Source organism: Aythya fuligula, chromosome 1 (assembly GCF_009819795.1).
Source record: "Aythya fuligula isolate bAytFul2 chromosome 1, bAytFul2.pri, whole genome shotgun sequence".
In the NCBI taxonomy this organism is placed as follows: Eukaryota; Metazoa; Chordata; class Aves; order Anseriformes; family Anatidae; genus Aythya; species Aythya fuligula.
This window is the reverse complement of record NC_045559.1, coordinates 63,026,221-63,045,776: the sequence shown is the minus strand read 5'-3', so window position 1 is coordinate 63,045,776 and position 19,556 is coordinate 63,026,221. Positions and strand designations below refer to the sequence as shown.

Sequence of the window (19,556 nt, the reverse complement as noted above, 5' to 3'; positions counted from 1 at the left end):
AGATCGTCGAGTCCAACTCCTGGGTTCCCAAAGGACCACCCAAAAAAAACAGACCAAAATTTCTGAAGGTTAAAGTAGTGTTTGGCTTTGAAGATACTGGCTATAACAGCTTTCTGTCGGTCATTCACAGGTAACATACTCACGCAGCTGGGCTTGTTGATAATCAATGTAAATTATGGAATATAACACATGAAGGGTTACAGATCTGTGACCGTCGCCTCCTGCAGGTGTACTTACAGTAACAGCTGAAAAAGTAGTGATGATGATGATGTCATCCTCATACTTCACGCCTTCAAGCCTGCTAAATTTTATTTAGTCCATTATTATGAGAGATCTTTACTGAACCCGCACTTGTTTTCTTCTTTATTCTGTCACGTTTGAATGAATAATTGAAGTCCAGTCTTGTATGAAAACTCTGACCTATATTATTTCTTTAGGGTCCTCTTATGCTCTGCTCTTAAAATTTGCTTATTATATCATGCTATACAGATGCAATTTTTTTTAATGAGATTTGGATGAGAAGGGAAATAGAGCAATCTATTATTAAATTAAAAAGTTGAATGATAGTGGAATTAGCAAAATAATCTCAGGATCCTGTTATTCATTAAACAGACAATAGAATTGTTATTTGCTATTCTGTATCTTTGTATCTTAACAGTGTTCTGGGAAATAATCTACATGGCTTGACATTCATTGATGTCCACTGGATGTGCCAAAGGAGTTGCTGTTCTATCTAGCAATTTAATTCGAATGGTTCTGTTTGTAATGCGTTCTAAATTACTTCTTGGCAAATGAAATAGGTTTTGATAGGAGATTAAGGTTTGATTTTGGTTTTGTTTTTAGAATTTTGGTTTTATACTGAAAAAAAATAAATCAAGAAAAGATGGACTGGAATGCAAGACCACTCAAGAATGCTGATGCACAGAATAACCAGCAAAGTAGACAAGCGTGTTACACTCAGTTGCTTCCTAAAGCACATGCTTTTCCTCAAAGAAATACATTTTCCTCTGAAAATGTGTGTAGTTATGCTGGAAATAACGAAGTTATGTATCTACCAACTGTCAATGTTCCTGTACCAGGAACATCTGTGTCTGGCAAAGATTTTCATGCCTCAGAATACTCAGTCAATAAGCGTCTACCATCATATTTAGTAATTGCACCAAGACCTCCCAATCAAATGTCACATGCACAGACAGAGATGACTCAGAACTCTTGGCAAAGCTCTAGTAGACATACTTCTTCCTACAGACAGTTAGCTCCCCTGCCTTCTCAAAGGAGCAATGGGAATAACTTGCGGAACATGCTTCAGGGACCTCAGCATGCCACCACGAACAGTTATGCCATGCAGTCACAAACATCACAGCATAATTCGATGAGAGCTATGATGTTGTATCAAAGTAACCGCGAATGCACTAATTCTTCAAAGGTGGGGTGCACACTGCAGTATAACACGAATGGTCCTGCTTCATTTCAAAGCCTTTCTCTACCGGTCCATCAGTCATCCCGTCAATATGTCCATTCTCAGGACAGTTCTTTGTCTCTTGGTACGCCTGGGCAACATGTGCAAAGCCAAATATATTATTTCAGTAAACAGTTTCAAGTTTCACAGTCACCAAGTCAAAATACTACAGCAAATGCACAGCTGCCACAATATATACCAAATCAGATGGGATTGGAAGCTCCCAGTGGATGTTCTGCACCAGCTTTGCTGCCTGCCAACTGTGATTCAAGAGCTGCAGCACAACCTTTGCTAGGTGCACAACAGGAAGTTCAAAATGTGTCTACTGGATATACTCTCAGCCAACAGAGGTGCCTGTTAGATCAAAAAAATGCTTCTGGTATTAACAGTGTTCAGCAATACTGCCAGACGCAGCAATCTGGAGAAGTCAGTCAATCAGTTATGAATGCCTGTAACTCAAGTGGAGATGTGACAGCAAATCAGACTTTTAATGAATTGTCTGCATCATCCACTGATGCTTCCAAAGAATTGTGTAGTATTTTGCATGAAATAGTAACTCTTTCTTCAGTGGTTGCTACAAAGCCATCATGTGATCCTGCTTCAGTTCAGGAAAGTCAGACTAATAGTTCAGTGAATGTACCTGTTAATTCTCAAACTTCTTCAGCAAAAGAAGATGAAAGGAAAGCAGCAGAGGGTGATCTAGTTCCAGAAACTGAAAGACTGCACTATATTAAAAAGAAATGCACCCTGCTTGAAAAGATGCATCATTTTAAAAGACTATTAGCTTCACAACCTGGTAAGAGCAGTCCCACACTTGCTGCCAGTGATGAAAGCGTGCTCTCTAATCCTCTTCCTCAGGTGCCCAATCAAAACGTAGCACCGTCCCCATCTGAAGCAGTGAGGACAGACACTCAGCAACAACCCGTTCTTAACTCTTCACCTGAAGAGAAAAATGACAAACAGAAAGCTGGTGCTGACAACAGAGAATTAGAGGTGGCTCGGAGTAATCATCAGGTAGAACAGGGAAACCTTTTATCAAAGTCATTTCCTGTTCCTTCTCACAACAAACTCCCAGCTCAATTAAATAATCCTGAGAGTGCTCCCATCCTGGGACAAAAAGATGCGTCAGCCTTGGCTTCCTCTCAAAAAACTCTCACATCCTCCAACAATACTTCAGGTTTTAATCAAACCAATAGCTCTGTCAGAAATGCATCAAAGAATGTATCAGCTTACCCTGAGAACTCATCCTTTCTTCAGTTTGTATTGAGCAGCACAAATATGTTGAAAGAGAAGAAAGCTGGTGCTACTGCCGATAACATACTGACTAATCTCCTTTGCTGTGAAAAACCCCGGGTGGATTTAAAGGGCAAAGATGGAAGCTTATCGAAGGACTGTAGAGAAAAGAATGTAGCCAGTCTGAAAGGTGAGCGGACAGTTATGGTCCACACTCGCACTCCTGTATCAGAAACAATGCAGTCTAATGAAAATAAAGTCCAGAGTGAAGTAGCTCAGAAAAAGAAAAAAATGCAGCTTACTAAAAATTCATGTTTTAAACAAAGCAATTGTAGTTACTCTGCAGAAGAACTAACTGCATGCCTGGGCTTGTGGAGAAAACGTGGTTCAGAACCTGCAAGTATTCAAAATAGCCAGTCAAATGAAAGCCCCACAGAAAATCAGATCTTACCCTTACCTTACAGCCCAAACACAGTGAGTAAGAGAGAACAAGGTAATCTTCCAGATAGTACAGATGAAGCGGTCTTGCCTTTAACAACTGCCTCTGTAGGACAAAAACACGACACGTTGGGCTGCAATTTGATAAAAGGTTTTGAACTCCAAGTTGCAGTTGTCTCTCCTTTAGTGCTTCCTAAACAGGTAACACAGAGTGAGCAGGCAGACAAGTGTCAAAAATCTGCAGATAAAACCTGTCTAGTAATTGACACAGGAAGCATACGTAGCTTGCAAGAAGAGGGGAAAAATGTTTTAACTGTGGGAAGTGCTGATAAAGGAACAGTAGAACCTGTCTGTTCATCACCCGCTGACTGTATTCTGGTAGAGAAAGAAAACTCACATTTGCAACAGAACAAATCAGCTAATGGAAACAGAATAGTAAAAAACAGTATGAGTACAAATGATTTGTCTGATGAAAAACAAAGGAAACTTTGTCAAACCATGGAAGATGCTGGTGAAAATCTCAGATCACAAAACAAGTCATCTCTTTCTGAGTTGGACCTGAATTTTTATGGTCAAATCTTTCAAGAAGGTAATAAAGACTGTGAAGATAAGCAAACAGTGTTAGAGACAGGAAATATTCCTACAGCTCTGTTAGAAGAACAGATGTTTCATATTTCTAGTGTATGCTCTCTTGTTGAAGGTGATGCATCCTATAATCCACAAATAGCAAGCATATTCAGCTCCGTCCATCAGACTAATGCATTAAATAACGGTACCTCATCAGGAGAAAATGCATCTGACCCAAGGCAAAAGGAGCAATTGCTGGACTTGAATAAAAATGACTTGAGCAAGAACTCTCTCCAGCAAGAGACCTTGCTGCGAAACACATTGGGAGAGTCATCTAGGTGTGTTAGTGAAGCAGGTAGGACTTTGGATAGTTTTAAAACCATCCATTCTGAGAAAGAAAGCAGTGGCAATCCTCCTGGAACAAATTCTGCCTTAGTGAAAAAAATGCTGGTAAATGCATCTTACAAGCATCCTGAAAATAACTTGGACGTTCTTCCTAGGTTAGACCAGGAGTTAGCTCAAAGTTCACCAGATTTCTTGATGAGTGTGACTGCTGAAACAAATGTGTTCTCTGTTACAACAGATGTCAATAAAGAAAATGACACCTCTACTAAAAATAGCATAGAAGAAGTGAACCTTTTTGGAGCAGAGCCTATTAAATATCTAAAGAATCAGCTGACTGAACTTTTGCAAGAGTTTCCATATGGCATTGAAGGGGCTGATTTGCTTACAAAAGAGCCAGTACGAAATGATTCTGTGCTTGAGCGGACAGAGAAGCAAACTCAAAAAGAGACTCAAATCTCTGACAAAAAGTCGAATTCAAAGGACCCAATAGATCAGCTACAAATTGCACTGTTAAGCTCTGGTCAGGTGCAAGAAATATTTCCTGAAGAGAAGCCATGTTCCTCTAGTGAAAGCAGCAGAGCATTGACTCAACCTGAAAAGGCTTCACCCCAGGAGGAGAAGCTCAAAAGCAGTGTTCAACCTGATCAAAGCCTATGTAAGGAGAAAGAAAACCCTCAGCCACCACCCAATTCCAGAAAGGAAGACAATTACTGTTGTTTAATGTATTGGCTGTCTGAACTAGGTGGAGTGCCACAAGGCTCTTGTGAATGCAGAACTTCTGGTTCAGATAAAAAGGGTAATGATCAGTGTTCAGAAGCTGAAAATATCAACTCTGCAGAGAGACAAGAAAACAACAGTAAATCTGATGCCCCAGTGAAGAACAACTGTGCATCAGGAAATCCACCAACTTCTGAAAATGTTACAAATCGTGTTCACAAAAATAAAAAAGATGCATGCAAATATACTGCTGTAATGACCAAAAAAGCCAGGCTCCAGATGGATGATGAACAGAAACCACTTCCAACAGAAACAGAAAAAATTAGACCACTCAATTCCTCTGAAAAAAAAGATCTTGATAAATCAAAGAGCAGTAACAGTAAAGAAGAACCAGAAATGTGTAGTATCACTCCACTATTAGGGAAAGAATCTAATTCTGATAAAAAAGATAATCGGAAAGCCTCAGAAGAAGAGTTATCAGAGAAAGCTGGTCATGCGGATTTAGACAACATGACAAAGTCATCAAAAAAAGAGAGAGTTTTCAAAGTGGATTCCATTTCAAAAGATAAAACCAAAACAGGTTTGATCATGAAATCCAGAACAGACATTCACAAATGTACAAAATCAGACACTGCTGCAATTAAGCATGCTGAAGCCCATCAAGGCCAAAAAAAAAACACCTGTGATGAGAACACAGGTGAAGAACAAAACTGTGGGAAACAAAAAGACACACTTGGACAAAATGTAGGAATTAATACCAAAAAGAAAGCAAAATTAGCAGCAGAAAAAGGACAAAAAAAGCTGAATAGTTATCACACTGAAACCATGAAGTTCCCAGGCTTTGTCAGTAAAGATTTGAAGTCAAGAAACCAGAAATATTCTCCACATAAATCTGTAAAAGCTTATCCACCACAGGAGGAGTCATACAAACGGAAGAGGAAGGACATTATTGGAAAGAGAGACTGTAAGAAAACAAAGGTGGAAGATGAACGACTAAAACAGTCTGAAGCAAAGAATTCCAAGCAATGCTCATATAATTGCATGATAAATACTGACAAGACTAAAAAATTGAATGGAGAAAATGTCTGGAAACCCAGGAACTCAATAGGAGATCACACTATGCTTAAACTACAGAGAAAAAGGGGTCGATCTGCCATCTCCAGAAACTACTTTTCTAACAAAGAGAGACATCTCGATGGTCAAAACAAAGACAAGTGTTCTGAGAAAATATTTTCTGATAAAAATATGCTATATTTAAATAGAAGAACAAACAGATTAAAATTGCATCTTCAAAAAGAACCAAAAAAACATTATCTCAATAGAGTTGCATTTAAACGTACTGCGCAGGAACGCATATACCTGACAAAGTTAGAGACATCACCTGTCAGGCCTGTCTGGCATTTAAAGTCCAAAGCGTCACAAAATAGCACAGATTCAAAAAGAGATCCTTCTCCCTCGGAAGATGATAAATCACGGAAACCACAAGTACTTGAATTTAAACTGTGTCCAGAGATCCTGTTCAGAAATTCAGCTACTGTTGAAGAAAGCTTAAGTACAAAGAATTCTCTGGAAAGTGAGAAAACCACTGTGGCAGGTAAGGTGCACGTGCAATTCTTTTCTTCCACTTTCAAATGGATGTAGGCAGTTGTAGGTTGAGAGTCGTGAATTTAGTATAGTAGAATACTTGTGTGTAAAACTGAGTCATTGCTAGAATTTTGGCTATACTTACAGTTTGTTTTCCCAAATAATTAAGAAATTTTTGCAAGTGAAAAGTATTCCTTTTTCATTTGTGTTATACAAAACTGCAGACAGTGAAAATGTGGGAGTAGAAATTTAAGGTTGAAGTTGCTTATCTAGCTTTCTGGCAGATGTTAAGTTGAAAAAAGTGAGACTTCTTCAATTTCATGTTTTGTTTCTTTTCCTTAAAGTTTACAGAATGAAGTTAGTTTAGAGTGTGGCAGTTTCAAATAACTTTGCAAGAAGGCCTTCAAGCTTTCTTGTGGAAGGTAGCTTGACTTGTTTGTGGAGAGCAGATTCCCCTGGTGTTGTTACTAAAGGCGATCTGATTTGTATTCAATGTTAGCCTGGTTGTGTGTAAGTTCAGCTGTGTAGACAGAGGAGGGAGAGATCTGAGTGAGGCCTTGAAGAAGGAAGGAGTCTTGGGCCAAATATATCCTGCACTTTTTTAACTGCTGCAGCACTTTCTTAGTTGTGGTAACTTCTGCCATCTTTACTTTGTCTTTCTCTCCCTCCTCCTCTTCTTATCCCCAGTCTTTATATGTTTTAAGTGGTGTATTCTGAAGCATATTTTTGTCAAACACTATCTTTGATTTTAAATAAAAACAAACCTGAAGTTGTACATACTGCCTCTTGCAGTCAAATTCACAGCCAAAGAAAATTTCCCTTTTCCTGTGGTAGCATATATGTTAAAACCTAATGCTGAATAGAGATCACTGCTTATCGTATAGGAACCTAAAAAAAAACCTCTTAATTTTCTTTATAGGTGTAAAGAGTAAAAAAGAAGACTGGTTAAAATACGATCCAGTGAAGCAAAAAAAAAAGGAAGGGATCTCGACAGGTGAACTGCCCCTCTGATTATTGATTTTGAAATAAAAGTTGAATACTCTTTGCTTGGTTTAAGTGTTCCTTTTCAACATGGCTTTGTCTATTTTGACTGATTCTTTACTGTCTCTGTTGCCAGAATGGATACTACTGAGTAGACATAAGAGTTTCAAAGATTTGTGGAGATTTTTATTGTCATGAGAATGTGTAGTTGGAGATCAATGGCATTTTCCTGCTTGAATGTGTACAGTTGAATCAGAGAGAGCACCCATGTTGAGATTCAGCCAGAGCTTTAAACTGTAGGCAAAGCCCAAGCTAGCTGCTTGGTGACCTTTGCTTTAACCTGCTTCTCTGTCTGTCTTTCAGTTGAGGACAGTATTCCACTTGATACAGCCATACAAATCCTGGAAGGAGATGGCGTGGCTCTTCACAGTCCAATCAAAGACTCAAAAGAGATGTTTCAGACCTACAAGAAAATGTATCTGGAAAAAAGTAATGCAAAGGCCTAGATAGCACTCCTGTATCATAGGTCTTACTCAATATTATTGGTGAAAAAAAATGCCAACACTACGATTTTTTTTCTTATTTACTTCATATTTCTGCATAGTTGTTATATATAGAGAGAGATACATCATGTTGTTGGCAATACTTCAGCCCTGTTTGCCTAATAATTGTGAATAACTGATAATTTGCTTAATCTGTATTTATTGCACAAATAGGCTTTGGTGCTGACAGTGTCATTGTCAAATACATTTTGTTTTTGTTATATTTGAATTACTTTTAAAGAGCCAGGATTTAGCTCTATATTGACCAAAAAAAAAAAAAAAAAAAAAAAAAGATGCACCAACAAACCTCAAACTCATTTAAATCATAATCTGTTTTACTTTCTTCTTCTGGAAAAGTTATGCTTGTGATACTTTCCATTGCTGGCAGTGGAAAAATATTCCTACTAGGGAAGGATTGCAGGGATTCCTAGGCATGACACCTTTATTTTCTATTTATTCTAGTTCGATTATTGTGCTCCTAACAAGACTTTCTATTTTTTTGTGGAAACCTTTTTTTAAAACTTGGAATACAGATATAAAACCCCCAAATCAAACGTAAAGATAAGGGGATACTATGAGGTGTTTATGCTGCTGCCCAGTTTTCTCACTTCTATTTTTGTAGAACTTGTAGAAATCGAACTCAGAATTCTTTATCTGAACACAGTGCTGTAAACTGATAGTTGACTGAAGACTTTTCCCTTCTTCCCTCCCTTCCTCCCTCTTTCTACTTTCTTTACATTTGAAAGAAAAGCACAATTGTTGAAGTGCGGGGAGTTTGAATTCACTTCTGTCTAGACCATGATGCTCAATTTAACCAGACTGTAATTAATTTCTTTGTTTATAAAATGTTAGCTAATGTTTGACTAAACGTTCACTGTGATGTGAGTTGTATTTTTTGTTGGATACCTTTTGTTTAAGTGTCTTTTTGTTGTTGTTCAGAATTTCGAATCGAAGCATTATATATATATATATATATTTTTTTCAGAATTGTGGTTATCTGTTTCTTTTTATCTGTTCAAGCCTTTATAATAAAAGTGAAAACTGCAGATATTTCGCTGAATGACTTTTATACTTGAAATAAACTTTTTGCAGGCTATGCATAGTCTTTTTTTGTTTGTTTGTTTAAAAAGCAGGTAGTCATATTTATTGCAGTTAGTTAAATAAATACGAGAGAGAACCTTGTACATTAAACACAGTTTTGAAGTAACTGTCAGATCTTCCTTCTTTGAGTGGTTTCATAGATACAAGAGAGGGAACTGGATTTCAGTCTAAGCTTTTGGAATCTGTTGAACTAACAGCAGGTGCTTATATTTCAGAAAACACATCAGGAACTTCTTTCTCTTCATTTGTTTTTTTCATTTTCTGTTTTGTGTTGAAGTGTCAGTACTTAAAGAGCTTTCAGTGCTACTCCTGTCATGAAGAGACACGCTTGTAGGGATCTTGTATGCTGTTACCCAGTGGAGCACATAACATTACATGGTTTTCCTTTCCATCATTTGTAGATTTCTTCTTTCAATTGAAGGAACTATTCGTGAGGTTTTAAATTCCCCTGTCTGGCCCATGTGTCCTAATAACTTACGTTTTTTCTGGATGGATGCCCAAGTGTTAGTTTGGAAGTTGCTGCTGGAGAATTTTTGTAACAATGTTGGCAACTCTTAAAAAGGTTTTATTTTACGCTTTCTTGGGAGTTTAGCACCTGTTATACTGGCTGCATTAAGGAAGATTCATTGTAGCCTTAAGCACACCTAGTGCCAGCAACACATAGTTCCTGCTGAGAATTTATTTTGGGTTTTGTTCTGCATAATGATACATGAACCTGACTGAAGTGGCGCAATGAATTCTTTTCAATAGGAAATTATTCAGTCCATTGGGCCATGACGACTATGTTGCAACTGTGTGCAGAAGTTTGCTTGCTGGCCCTGTGCATCTAGAACATAAGAATGCCAGTTTTGTGTGCTGGTGCAGACAGTTACATCTTCCTTCTCCCTAACACCAAGAAGCCAGCCTTGGTGTTAAGAGCCTGCCTTTGTGACATAGTGTATGCAAGATGACTTGCGACTTACACTGCTACACTGCTTTGTTATGGCTAGGATTTTTGGAATAGACTGGCTTTCTGTGTTTGGTTCATGTGTTGACTAGCTAGTTATCCTGTAAGCCTTTGCACTTAAAGTACTTTGCACTTGAGGTTGGCCTCTAGCCTGTGCTACACTTGCTGCATAATTGCTGCATGTGCCTGTGGGATAAGAGAATTGTGCCACATGCTGTTACTCAGTTTCCATTTCTCCTACTCCTTATGCTGCTGACTGAAGCCACCATCGTACAAGAAGCCCTTGGTCTGGGACAGGCAAGATGCTGACATCCACCTAGATGTGGCTACTGTGAAAAAACAAGTGCTGTTGCTTGGAGAAAACTGACAAACATCAACATGAGGGCACTCACTAGCACTGAAGATATGTCATTAATGTAATACATGGCCATTGTCTTATGCTCCCTGTATTTGAAAGGACTCGTAATATGAATGTCAGCAGTGGGGTTATTGTACAAACTGTGGATCCTGTCATGGCCCTGAGAGCACCAAAATGCCTTGAAGGTTGTGCTCACTCTTATGTGAGCACACACACCCTCTTCTCATGGGTGCAGGAATTCCATTTATGATCAAGGGTGGAAGTATAATGCGCATTTAGGTGCCCAACTGCTGGCTGGCAAACTTGAATGGAGAAATTGGATGATTGTGAAGATCATTGTGCAAGGCACAGTAGTCTCCAATCTGTGGGGAACCATTTCAGAAAGGTTTCAAGAGGTATTCCCCTAGGTACATTGGCAGCAAAAAGAATAATGAAAATGTGATCCTGTTGTTCTGTGGGCAGTGGACCCTGTGATAAGAGACTGGGGAAATACCTTCTGTTATTCTGCTATTTGTGTCAGACCTACTGTGTCCCTGAGCCTAGTGACATTCCAGTCTGCAGGAGTGAAGAGCTAGCTGTATCAGAGGAAGATGGAATTGAAGACCACCCCAGCCAATTGTTTGTGCACAGGTCCATGAAACCAGAAAGGATGCATTCAAGGGTGATGGGAGATCTGGCTAACATAACATAAACAACCATCCTTGAAGCCATGTTTACCCAAGCATGGTAAGGGTAAGGTCATTTGAAACAGTCACCATGGATTTACAAATGGTAGATCACACCTGACTGACCCGATGGCCTTCTGTGATGAGATAACTGATTCTGTGGGCAAGAGGAGTGTAGAAAGTGGCATTTACCTTTAACAAGGCTTATTGACTTGGTTTCTGGTTGTATTCTTGTAGCCAAATGGTAGGGACACAGTTTGGATAAGTGGCCTACCTTAGTGGCTGAAGATTAGCTGAATGTTTGGCTCAGAGGGATACTGTCTGTGGTCAGTGGTATGAAGTCCAGCTGGCAGCTGATGACTACTGGCATTGCTTAGCAGTTGATGTCGGGGCTGTCATTGCTCACCACATTCATTAACATATTGGAAAACAGGATGTAATGAACCTTTGCAGGTTTGTGTGGAGAAAGGGACTTCTTAGGAACGTCAAGGGGAACTTTCAGTTGAAGCTCAGGAAAGGCTTGAAGACTCTTCATGAAAAAGGGTCCTGAGAAAAGGCCTCCTGAAAAAACTTGCTTCCTCTCACTCACTTGAAACATATGAAGGCAGAGATACAAAGAGATGACTTCCAATGGTGTGATGAGGTAGAAACATGTAAGGTGGAGACATTGGCTTAACGAGGCTGCAGTATAAAAATAGGCAAGGAAGAGCCATTGAGACAGCCTTTCAGAAACTGCTTGCTGGCAGCTGACACCGTTCTGACAGAAGTGTGTGTCGGTGCTCATAACTGTTTCAGTCCAGATGCTTGCTTGAATTGTTTGCAGGAAGAAAGTGCACTAAGGTTTAATTGGTCTTGGCTGCAATATAGGAACCTTTTATTTTATTTTATTTTATTTTTTTCAGGTTTATAGATCCAGTGTGTTTAGTTTCTAATTTGCCCAGTCAGAAAAGACCCTTGAGGGAAACATGCTCAAGCGTCAGTCTCATTTGGATTTGCTAATGTAAAGTTGCAGTGTGGGTTCTATAGCTGAGACCATGATCTAAGAACAGAAGGTGCGTGGAGTATCTTGACACAGGCAAAGAGATTGCTATTAATCAGAAAAGACACTGCTTAAGCTTTGTGAAAGAGCAGATAATCAAGGGCTGAGAGGTGGCTTACATGCAGCAATCCATTTCTGGTAATGGTGAAGCCCACTGAGCTGCCAGCACGAGTTGTGTTTTTCAGCAACGTGAGAGAATGTGGCTAGTTAGGGGTAGTCTCTGTGTCAGCGTGCAGCACTAGGTCTGTCTGAGTCAAGCAGAGTAACAGAAAAAACAGCCGGAATGAGCCATGAGTGGGGTGTGTTGCTGGCCCTCCAGGGGAAGTTCCCGTCTGGTGTCAGAGATAAGTCACATTTCACTATCTTTTTCTTTCCCTTGTAAAAATTGGAGCAGTTCAATAGAGGAAAACAGTGGGAGTTAAGAGCTGATTACCCTGGTATGTCAGTATCTAACATGGTGGCTTACACAGAGGTCTTTTCTGCAGATGTTCGGTAGATGTTGCTGAGGATAACACTAATCTGCTTGGCAGACAGCTGGCATGTCGAGCTGGATGAAGGAGTAATCATCAGTTGTAAGCCAGTATGTGCACATGTGCAAACTTCCTTAGAGGGTGAGGGTGAATCATGAAGCAGATTCTAAGCTGGGGCTTCTGAGCCTGAGTGCTCCTTGTGGCTGGTGTGTAGTGAGTATTGTTGCTGCTTGCAAGACATCTATGCCAATATCTGTGTCAATAAATATTGGAAGCTTGCAATGAGCTTGGAGGTTTCTTCCTTCAGTTCTGTATAACGTCTGACACTTTTAAAGGTGTGCTCAGAGAGATCAAAAAGATTATATCATACATCAGACTTGTATAGTAGAAGAATCTGCTTATTTACTGTAAAAGTCAAAATGCTCACAGTACAGGACTTGCCATACCTTTTTAATCATCTTTTGGCTGATCTATCCTGGAAAAATAATTACATGTGCTCATACAATTTAAAACTTGAGTACAGTGCACCCATACGGTGGAGCAGAACTAAAACTCCATAGACATTTCTTCACTGTGCATGTTTTATTCCATTCCTGTGTTCTTTTTACAGAACTTTGACTTGTCCAATTTGATAGTATTTTACAAACTCAAACTGGAAAACACATGGATAACTGTAATGGACACGCATGGAAGACCACTGTATGGAGAAGACAGTGATCCACACAGTGGCTGACCTGGATGATGCCATAGGCTGTACAGAGTGCTTGACTGCTACATAACTGTGGCAGCTGAAGCACTTAAATGACTGTGATGCATGACTGCAATGCAGAGAGTACCCACTAGAATAATTACTTTTGGCATGTGAAACTCAGGTAGGCTTTGATTACTCCTTATCAAACACTCACCCACATGTAACATCGCTCGTCTGAGGCTGGTTAAGTTTTGCAGTAGAAGGAGAACTGTAAATACTCTAAGCACTGAGCGCTAGAAGGCTAGTGAACCTCACTGTGGATGGGAGCATGCCTTACTCAGATCAGAGGTCCTTCTGATGCTGTATCATCTCAGGGTTCCCAGCATCCAGAGGGATGTAGACTGAGCTTGAGCGCTCTCACTTCTGCTAGCCTCACAATAAATGTATTTTGTAACCTCCTGCGTAGTAGTCCTGTGCATTTCTTGTTGGGATCTTAAATGACGGCACTCACTGGTGCAAAACAGTGTCCCTTTGATCTTCTACTGCATCAACTTCAAAGCTAGAACTCAAAGCTGCTGGAGTTGCTGCTGCCTTTCAACACAGAAAGTGACTGAGAGTAAATGGAATTTTCCTCCAAACAGGAGCTCTGTTTAGACCTACAGATGGAGAAACGCCATGCTCTGTGGGGGAGTTTGGCAGAGTTTTCTAGCAGCAGAGAAATGGTGAAACGTAGAAGCAATGAATTGCATTGAAGAGGAGAATAGGTTGAAGTCTTGGTGATGACCTCCTTTGTGAACATAGTTCTCTGTAAGGAGCTGGCTCAGGGTCTTGGTGTAGATGCATCTATTTTGTCTCATATTGTAAGAAAACACGTACTTAGCTCTTCCCATCAAACCAGAAGTTGTGATTGAAGGCGAGTAGGGTGGAAGTTTGTGTAACAGCGAGGTAACAAATTCAATATGCTTAATTGCAACAGTAATTTCATTTGACCAAATACAAACACAGAAGCCATACGTTCAGGAGCCATTTCAATCACACATACATGTCGTAACACATCATAAATCACACCTACTGTCTTGTCACATGCTCAGTCATACATGATCCCTGTGAACCTAGAATAGAACCAGTCATCAAGAAAAACAAAATGTGCAGCATAACAGGCATTACAGAGTGCTGGACTACAGAAGTTGGAAGAATTTCACCATTGAATATGGCCCTAACAGTACTTTCGCTCCCAGGTGTTATAACTCATCTGTTCTCCTGCTAATACCTCATTAGCTGAATGCTGGCAAGGTTTGTGCTCTGCTTTCCAATCAAGGGTGATTTTCTTCATGGCAGGCTGGTGGGCTGTAGCCTCTTCTCTAGAAACCTGGTCCTTTAAAAATCTTAAGACTTGGCTGTAGTCTCTATGTTTACTATTCTCCCATTACCATCCTTATCTGACTGCTTTCTTAGACTTTTCTTTTATAAATCTTGCCTTCGTGCTTACTTTTTTTCTTTTTTCTTTTTTTTTTTTCTTTTTTCTTAGGATTTCTTGTACTGATTTTTTTCAGTAGCTACTGCAACCTTATTATTATTAAATCTTTTTATCTTCTTATATACCTTGGCTCCAACTTGTTTTCCTCTGCCTCCAGGGCCCCCAGCAAGTTTCCATCCCAGCAGTGCTGCTGGCCTTGAAACTTTTCCTAGACTCCAGCTCTAGTACCACTAGCTCAGCCACGTAGAGCCTACTTCAAGTTTTAACTTCTGTATAAACCAGTCCTCTCCACACCACCACCACCAGCTTTGTTTGCTGTCTGTTCATCCGTACCACAGCTACAAGAGAAAAATGGTTCATTGCTTTCAGCTCTTGTGCTCGTTGGTAGAACATCTTCCACGTGGATGAGAAAAGTAAGTAAGAAATTCTGCTTCCTCCCTGCAGGCTTGGGCTGGAGTGTGGCCATGGCAGTGGGAATCTTGTAGCACTTACTCCTGAGTCCCAGCAAGCCCCCCTGGGCACATGCATGCATGTTTTTCATTTTGTTTGTTTGTTTGTTTTGAGAGTGGGTGTGCAGATGAGAGGGGTATCTCTGGGGGAGATTGAAAGACAGGTGGCCATGATGGCTCAACCCTTCCAGACCTTCATTGTCAATAGGAAGATGTTGATGCTTCCCAGTTAACACAGCACAATCTTCTAGCATTTTCTTTGAAATGACTGACCTATTTCTAACGAAACTAAAAATAACGTAAAGCTAAGTAAGACGATTCAAGTTTGGTAGTCTGGTGGGCTGACCCCAGCCAGAAGCTCAGCACCCTGTAGCCATTCACTTCCCGATGTGAAGGGTGCAGAAAGTAGGAGAAACAAAAGCAAGAAAACTCAGGGGTCAAGGTACAGATAGTTTAATAAGTGAAGAAAAGGGAACAACAAGAACAAAAAATGTGATGTAAAGGCTACATCCTATCAGCAGACCAATGACCAGCCACTCTCCAGGTAACAGCTATGTTAGAAAGAGTATAATCCAGTTTTATTGCGGTGCAGGACCTTAACTAGTGTGAAATACCCCTTTGATTGTTTTGGGTCAGCTGTCCCAACTGTGTCCCCTGCTAGCCTCTTGGTCACTCCCAGCTCACTCGCTTCAGGGCAGAGTGGAAACAAAAGGCCTTGATGCTGCTTGAACAAGCACTGCTTAGTGGTAGCTAAAATATCAGCGAGTTACTACCTCTGTTTCAGCCATAAATCCAAAACCCAGTGTAATATGAAGAAAACTAACTCCATGCCAACCAGACACAGTACATTGTCAAAGATGGATTTAAGTTTTCAATCCAAAGCCATGAAAATTCTCTGGAAAATAAAGATCTATGTGTCTCTCTGCAAGCACATCGGTCCCAATGCTGAGAACTTGTAAAAAGGACATCTCATCATTAAGGCTGTGGTGATGCAAGCTGGGAAGGATAGTCTGTTGAATCTCAAGTGATTGTGGGCCTTACAGTCTTCAATATTAAAGGTAAAATTCACCTTGATGTTTTTGTTTAAACAGTAGGAAAAGACTTACGGATATATCAGCATAAAGTGAGATGTTCAGATAGTGTAGTGGTAGACTTTGTAAAGGTGTGTTTTCTGTAACGTTGCTTTCTGTGGTTGCATGCATGTAAGCATTTTACAGTACTTGTTAGTTCATTTTGAATTAATGGCACTAGTAATTCAAGAGCATGGTAAGCACAACCGTATTCTGAAAGGTTGTTAGGATTGTAAAAGTGAGCCTGCACCTTTGTGTACTTCAAACCCTCCTGAATCCCCTAGGCACTATCTCCCTTTCTGTGATGATCAGTGCTTAAAAGTTCTAGTCATAAACAGCATTCTCCTTAAAACAATGACTAAAATTGTTGCAACAAAACAATCTTTCACTAACGCACCACTAACGATGGCCTTCAGACCAAAATGTAGGTACTTTTAATAATGAAATTATCCTGACAGTTTGCTGTCACTGAGAAACTTTTGGCTCTGTTGACCACCATCAAGCAAAACCCATAGAAGATAATTGATGGCTTATTTGAGATGAGAAAGCTGACAAATCCTTCCCTCCAACACTGCAGTAAAGTCAAGAACTCAGCCCTCGGGGTTCCCAGCTAGCTACAAGGGATGCTGACTTGTACCCCACAAAAAAACAATGTGGGATGCAGTTAGAGTGCAGTGTCTGGGCCAGAGAAAATACAGGTCTGAACAGGGAGGAGAGGGGTTGCTGGTTGCAGAGTTAAGGGAGTATCTCTATGGAAATGTTGGATATGCACGTTGTTAATTCCTGTGGTTAATTTGTTAATTCCTTCTCAGCCTGTCTGGTTCTTTAACGATTTAACTGCATTGAAGAAAAGATGCATGTCACTTTTGGTTTAGAAATACAGAGCCTGTCCTGAATCTGAGGCACTGCAGAAGCAAGATGTAGTGTTGCCAGAAGCAAATAGAAGTCTAGGCAAGGAGAAATGACTGCAGGATTCACCTTTAAACTGAACCAAAATTAAATTTGGCACAGAGAGTTGCTTCTTCATGCTTGAAGCCATAAGCAACTAGAATGGGCAGTACCAGCACAAACCTGAAAAGCTTTGTTTAATCAATTGTGTTCTCTCAGGAGGACTTCAAGGAACAAAAAACTAATATAGATTGGAAAGAAATGGTTATAAATACAAAGGATATGAATGAAAATTAAGATAAATGCACTACCTGTGCATATAATCATTTTCTAAGTAAAAAGAATGCTCTTCTTAGGCCTTGGTGGGTGATACATTGTGGCCCACCCTGCAAATTCATCTATGACGTTATCAGAACCAAAAAAGGTCAAAAATACTTGATAGGTATAACAGACATATTCTGTATGTGGGTGGCAGTTTCTCTAATACAAACCAGTAAGGCCACAGCAGTAGCTTGTGAGCTGGTGGTACAGGTGTTGTCCTTTAAAGATTTATCTGCGAAGTTGTAACAATCTGTGGATCTGTAAGCACACTTTGATAGGAAACTTCTGCAAACGTATCCACAAACATAACGCATAAGAGATTCATGTTGCTTGCTGTATCCAGTTCTTAGTGCAGGAGGAAAAGACAAATGCAGTCTTCACACAAGTAGTAAGAATCTCTGTCAATAAAACAGAAAAGATCCCAATTTTTCCAAATATGAACAAATATCAAAACACGCACATAAAAGAGACAACAGCAAAACATTTAGATAGATTTTTTTTTTTCCTGTTTATTATCACAACTGGCTTGCAGAGGGATATTGACAAAAGGATTATTGCCTGATTTTATCAACATGAAATAATTAGTTCACTGACCATTCTCTTCAGGATACATCTGGGGTTGTTACACGTTTCCAATTTGCCAAGCTCTGTAAGCAAATGTCCTTTAAACTGCAGTTTGGGTTCAATGATGCCACATTCAGCAGAATTGCTGTTATTTCAAACTGCTTTATGCAGTTCCAGTCTCCATCATATTGACTTCATAGTGACTTTGCCAATATTGGAATTGCTTTGATAAATTGTTGTGACTGATATTGGCCACTGTCCATTCAGACAGCTGCTCAGATGAAAATACCTGCAAGGAGCAACATTACAGCTACAAGACCTATCTACAGGGAGCAGCATAAAGAGCCTGAAGACCATCTGCTCCATAAAAGCAGCATTCTGGATATGCACATAAATGGCACATGTTAACAACAAACCTCTTATTGTGTTCAAGCCACAGACCTGCATAACATAGGACCAAAAGCTTGTCTCTGGTACTGTCTGCTGCACCTGTGGGCACCTCCAGCAGCTGCAGTATGGGCAGCATGGCAGAAGAGCCAAAAAACAAACAGAAACAAAACAAAACAAAAACAACAACAACAAACAAGGAAAACAAAACAAAACAAAAACTTTCTCTAGGGGAACCTGATGTTGCTCCTCTGCATTTCTACTTTACATTACTATACAGCAAACTATGATTGAACCTGTTCTGAAGTGCAAGTACATCCAAAGCTACTTTAATCTCTGATATGACCTTAAATAACTACAGACAAGACTTAAACATGCATGAGTTCTAGCCTTTAAATTTTAAAATGCTGTTATGACAAAAAGATACTTTCTTTATAGAAAGAGTATGGTAAAGAGAGCATGAATAAAGCACAAAGTCATGACATGCTTTAATGTTTGGAGGTGACCTACATATATAAACCAACTAAAGGTTAGTTTAGATGGATTCTGGGGTATTAATGTTGAGAAATATCTTTTTGCTCTGCTATAAAAATATATATTCTGGATAAGTCATTGACATCTCTCATATAGACATATTTAGAAAAAACTTCACCCTGATATAATGAGCAAGGTGAAAGTGATGTTTAGTAATGACTGCATCCTGAGGATACTCATACTAGATTTATTTGTGAGCACTAGACCCACAGCGCTTTTGGTTTGTGTTAATTTAGCACCAAGATGATAGGTTTCCATACATAATGTAAAGAAAGGCTCTCAGGGAAAAAAACAGAGTAAGATGAGAAGTCCCACTGCTATCTGTACTGGGCTAGTGCAAGTGGCTTTAAGCTTTTCTGTACTTCTGGGATGTTTTATTCCAAGGGAGTTAATAAACTGTGTTGAGTTTTGCTGAGATGTTTTGCTGACAAACTTGCTTACTCCTTTGGTCTGTGTTTTGCTGAGAGGTGAAGGGTTCAACATGTATGTTAGAGTTAACAGGGGCTTGATGTACGGATGATGTAACTGTAAGTGCTGCTTCCTCTATGGGGTTAGTCAGAAGTCTTCCTGGGATTTCAGCACAAGTGCCTATTGTCTTTCTGTAGTCCTCCTTCTTGGTTGTTGTGCACATTTATGGTTAGTTCTGATGTGGATGCAATTTGCAGGAAGCACAGTGTGGATTGAAAAATGTGCTTTTTTACTGCTTGAAGCTTCTGTTTTAATACATCAG

At 39.7% G+C, this 19,556-nt stretch overlaps 1 protein-coding gene across 1 annotated transcript; it reads left to right on the top strand.

Moving 5' to 3' along the window:
* Positions 1–15: 15 nt before the first annotated feature.
* Positions 16–8,158, top strand: RESF1 (retroelement silencing factor 1). The gene is made up of 4 exons (XM_032185388.1): positions 16–130; positions 844–6,353; positions 7,263–7,337; positions 7,688–8,158. Exons 2-4 carry the CDS (start codon positions 884–886, stop codon positions 7,828–7,830), a joined length of 5,688 nt encoding a protein of 1,895 aa, XP_032041279.1. The 5' UTR covers positions 16–130; positions 844–883; the 3' UTR covers positions 7,831–8,158.
* The last annotated feature ends 11,398 nt before the right edge of the window (positions 8,159–19,556 follow it).

Coding starts and splice junctions, on each gene's coding strand:
- RESF1 (XM_032185388.1), top strand. CDS start 884: ATGGACTGGAATGCAAGACCACTCAAGAATGCTGATGCACAGAATAAC. Junction 6,354..7,262: donor TGAGAAAACCACTGTGGCAG/GTAAGGTGCACG, acceptor TTTTCTTTATAG/GTGTAAAGAGTAAAAAAGAA. Junction 7,338..7,687: donor AAAGGAAGGGATCTCGACAG/GTGAACTGCCCC, acceptor TCTGTCTTTCAG/TTGAGGACAGTATTCCACTT.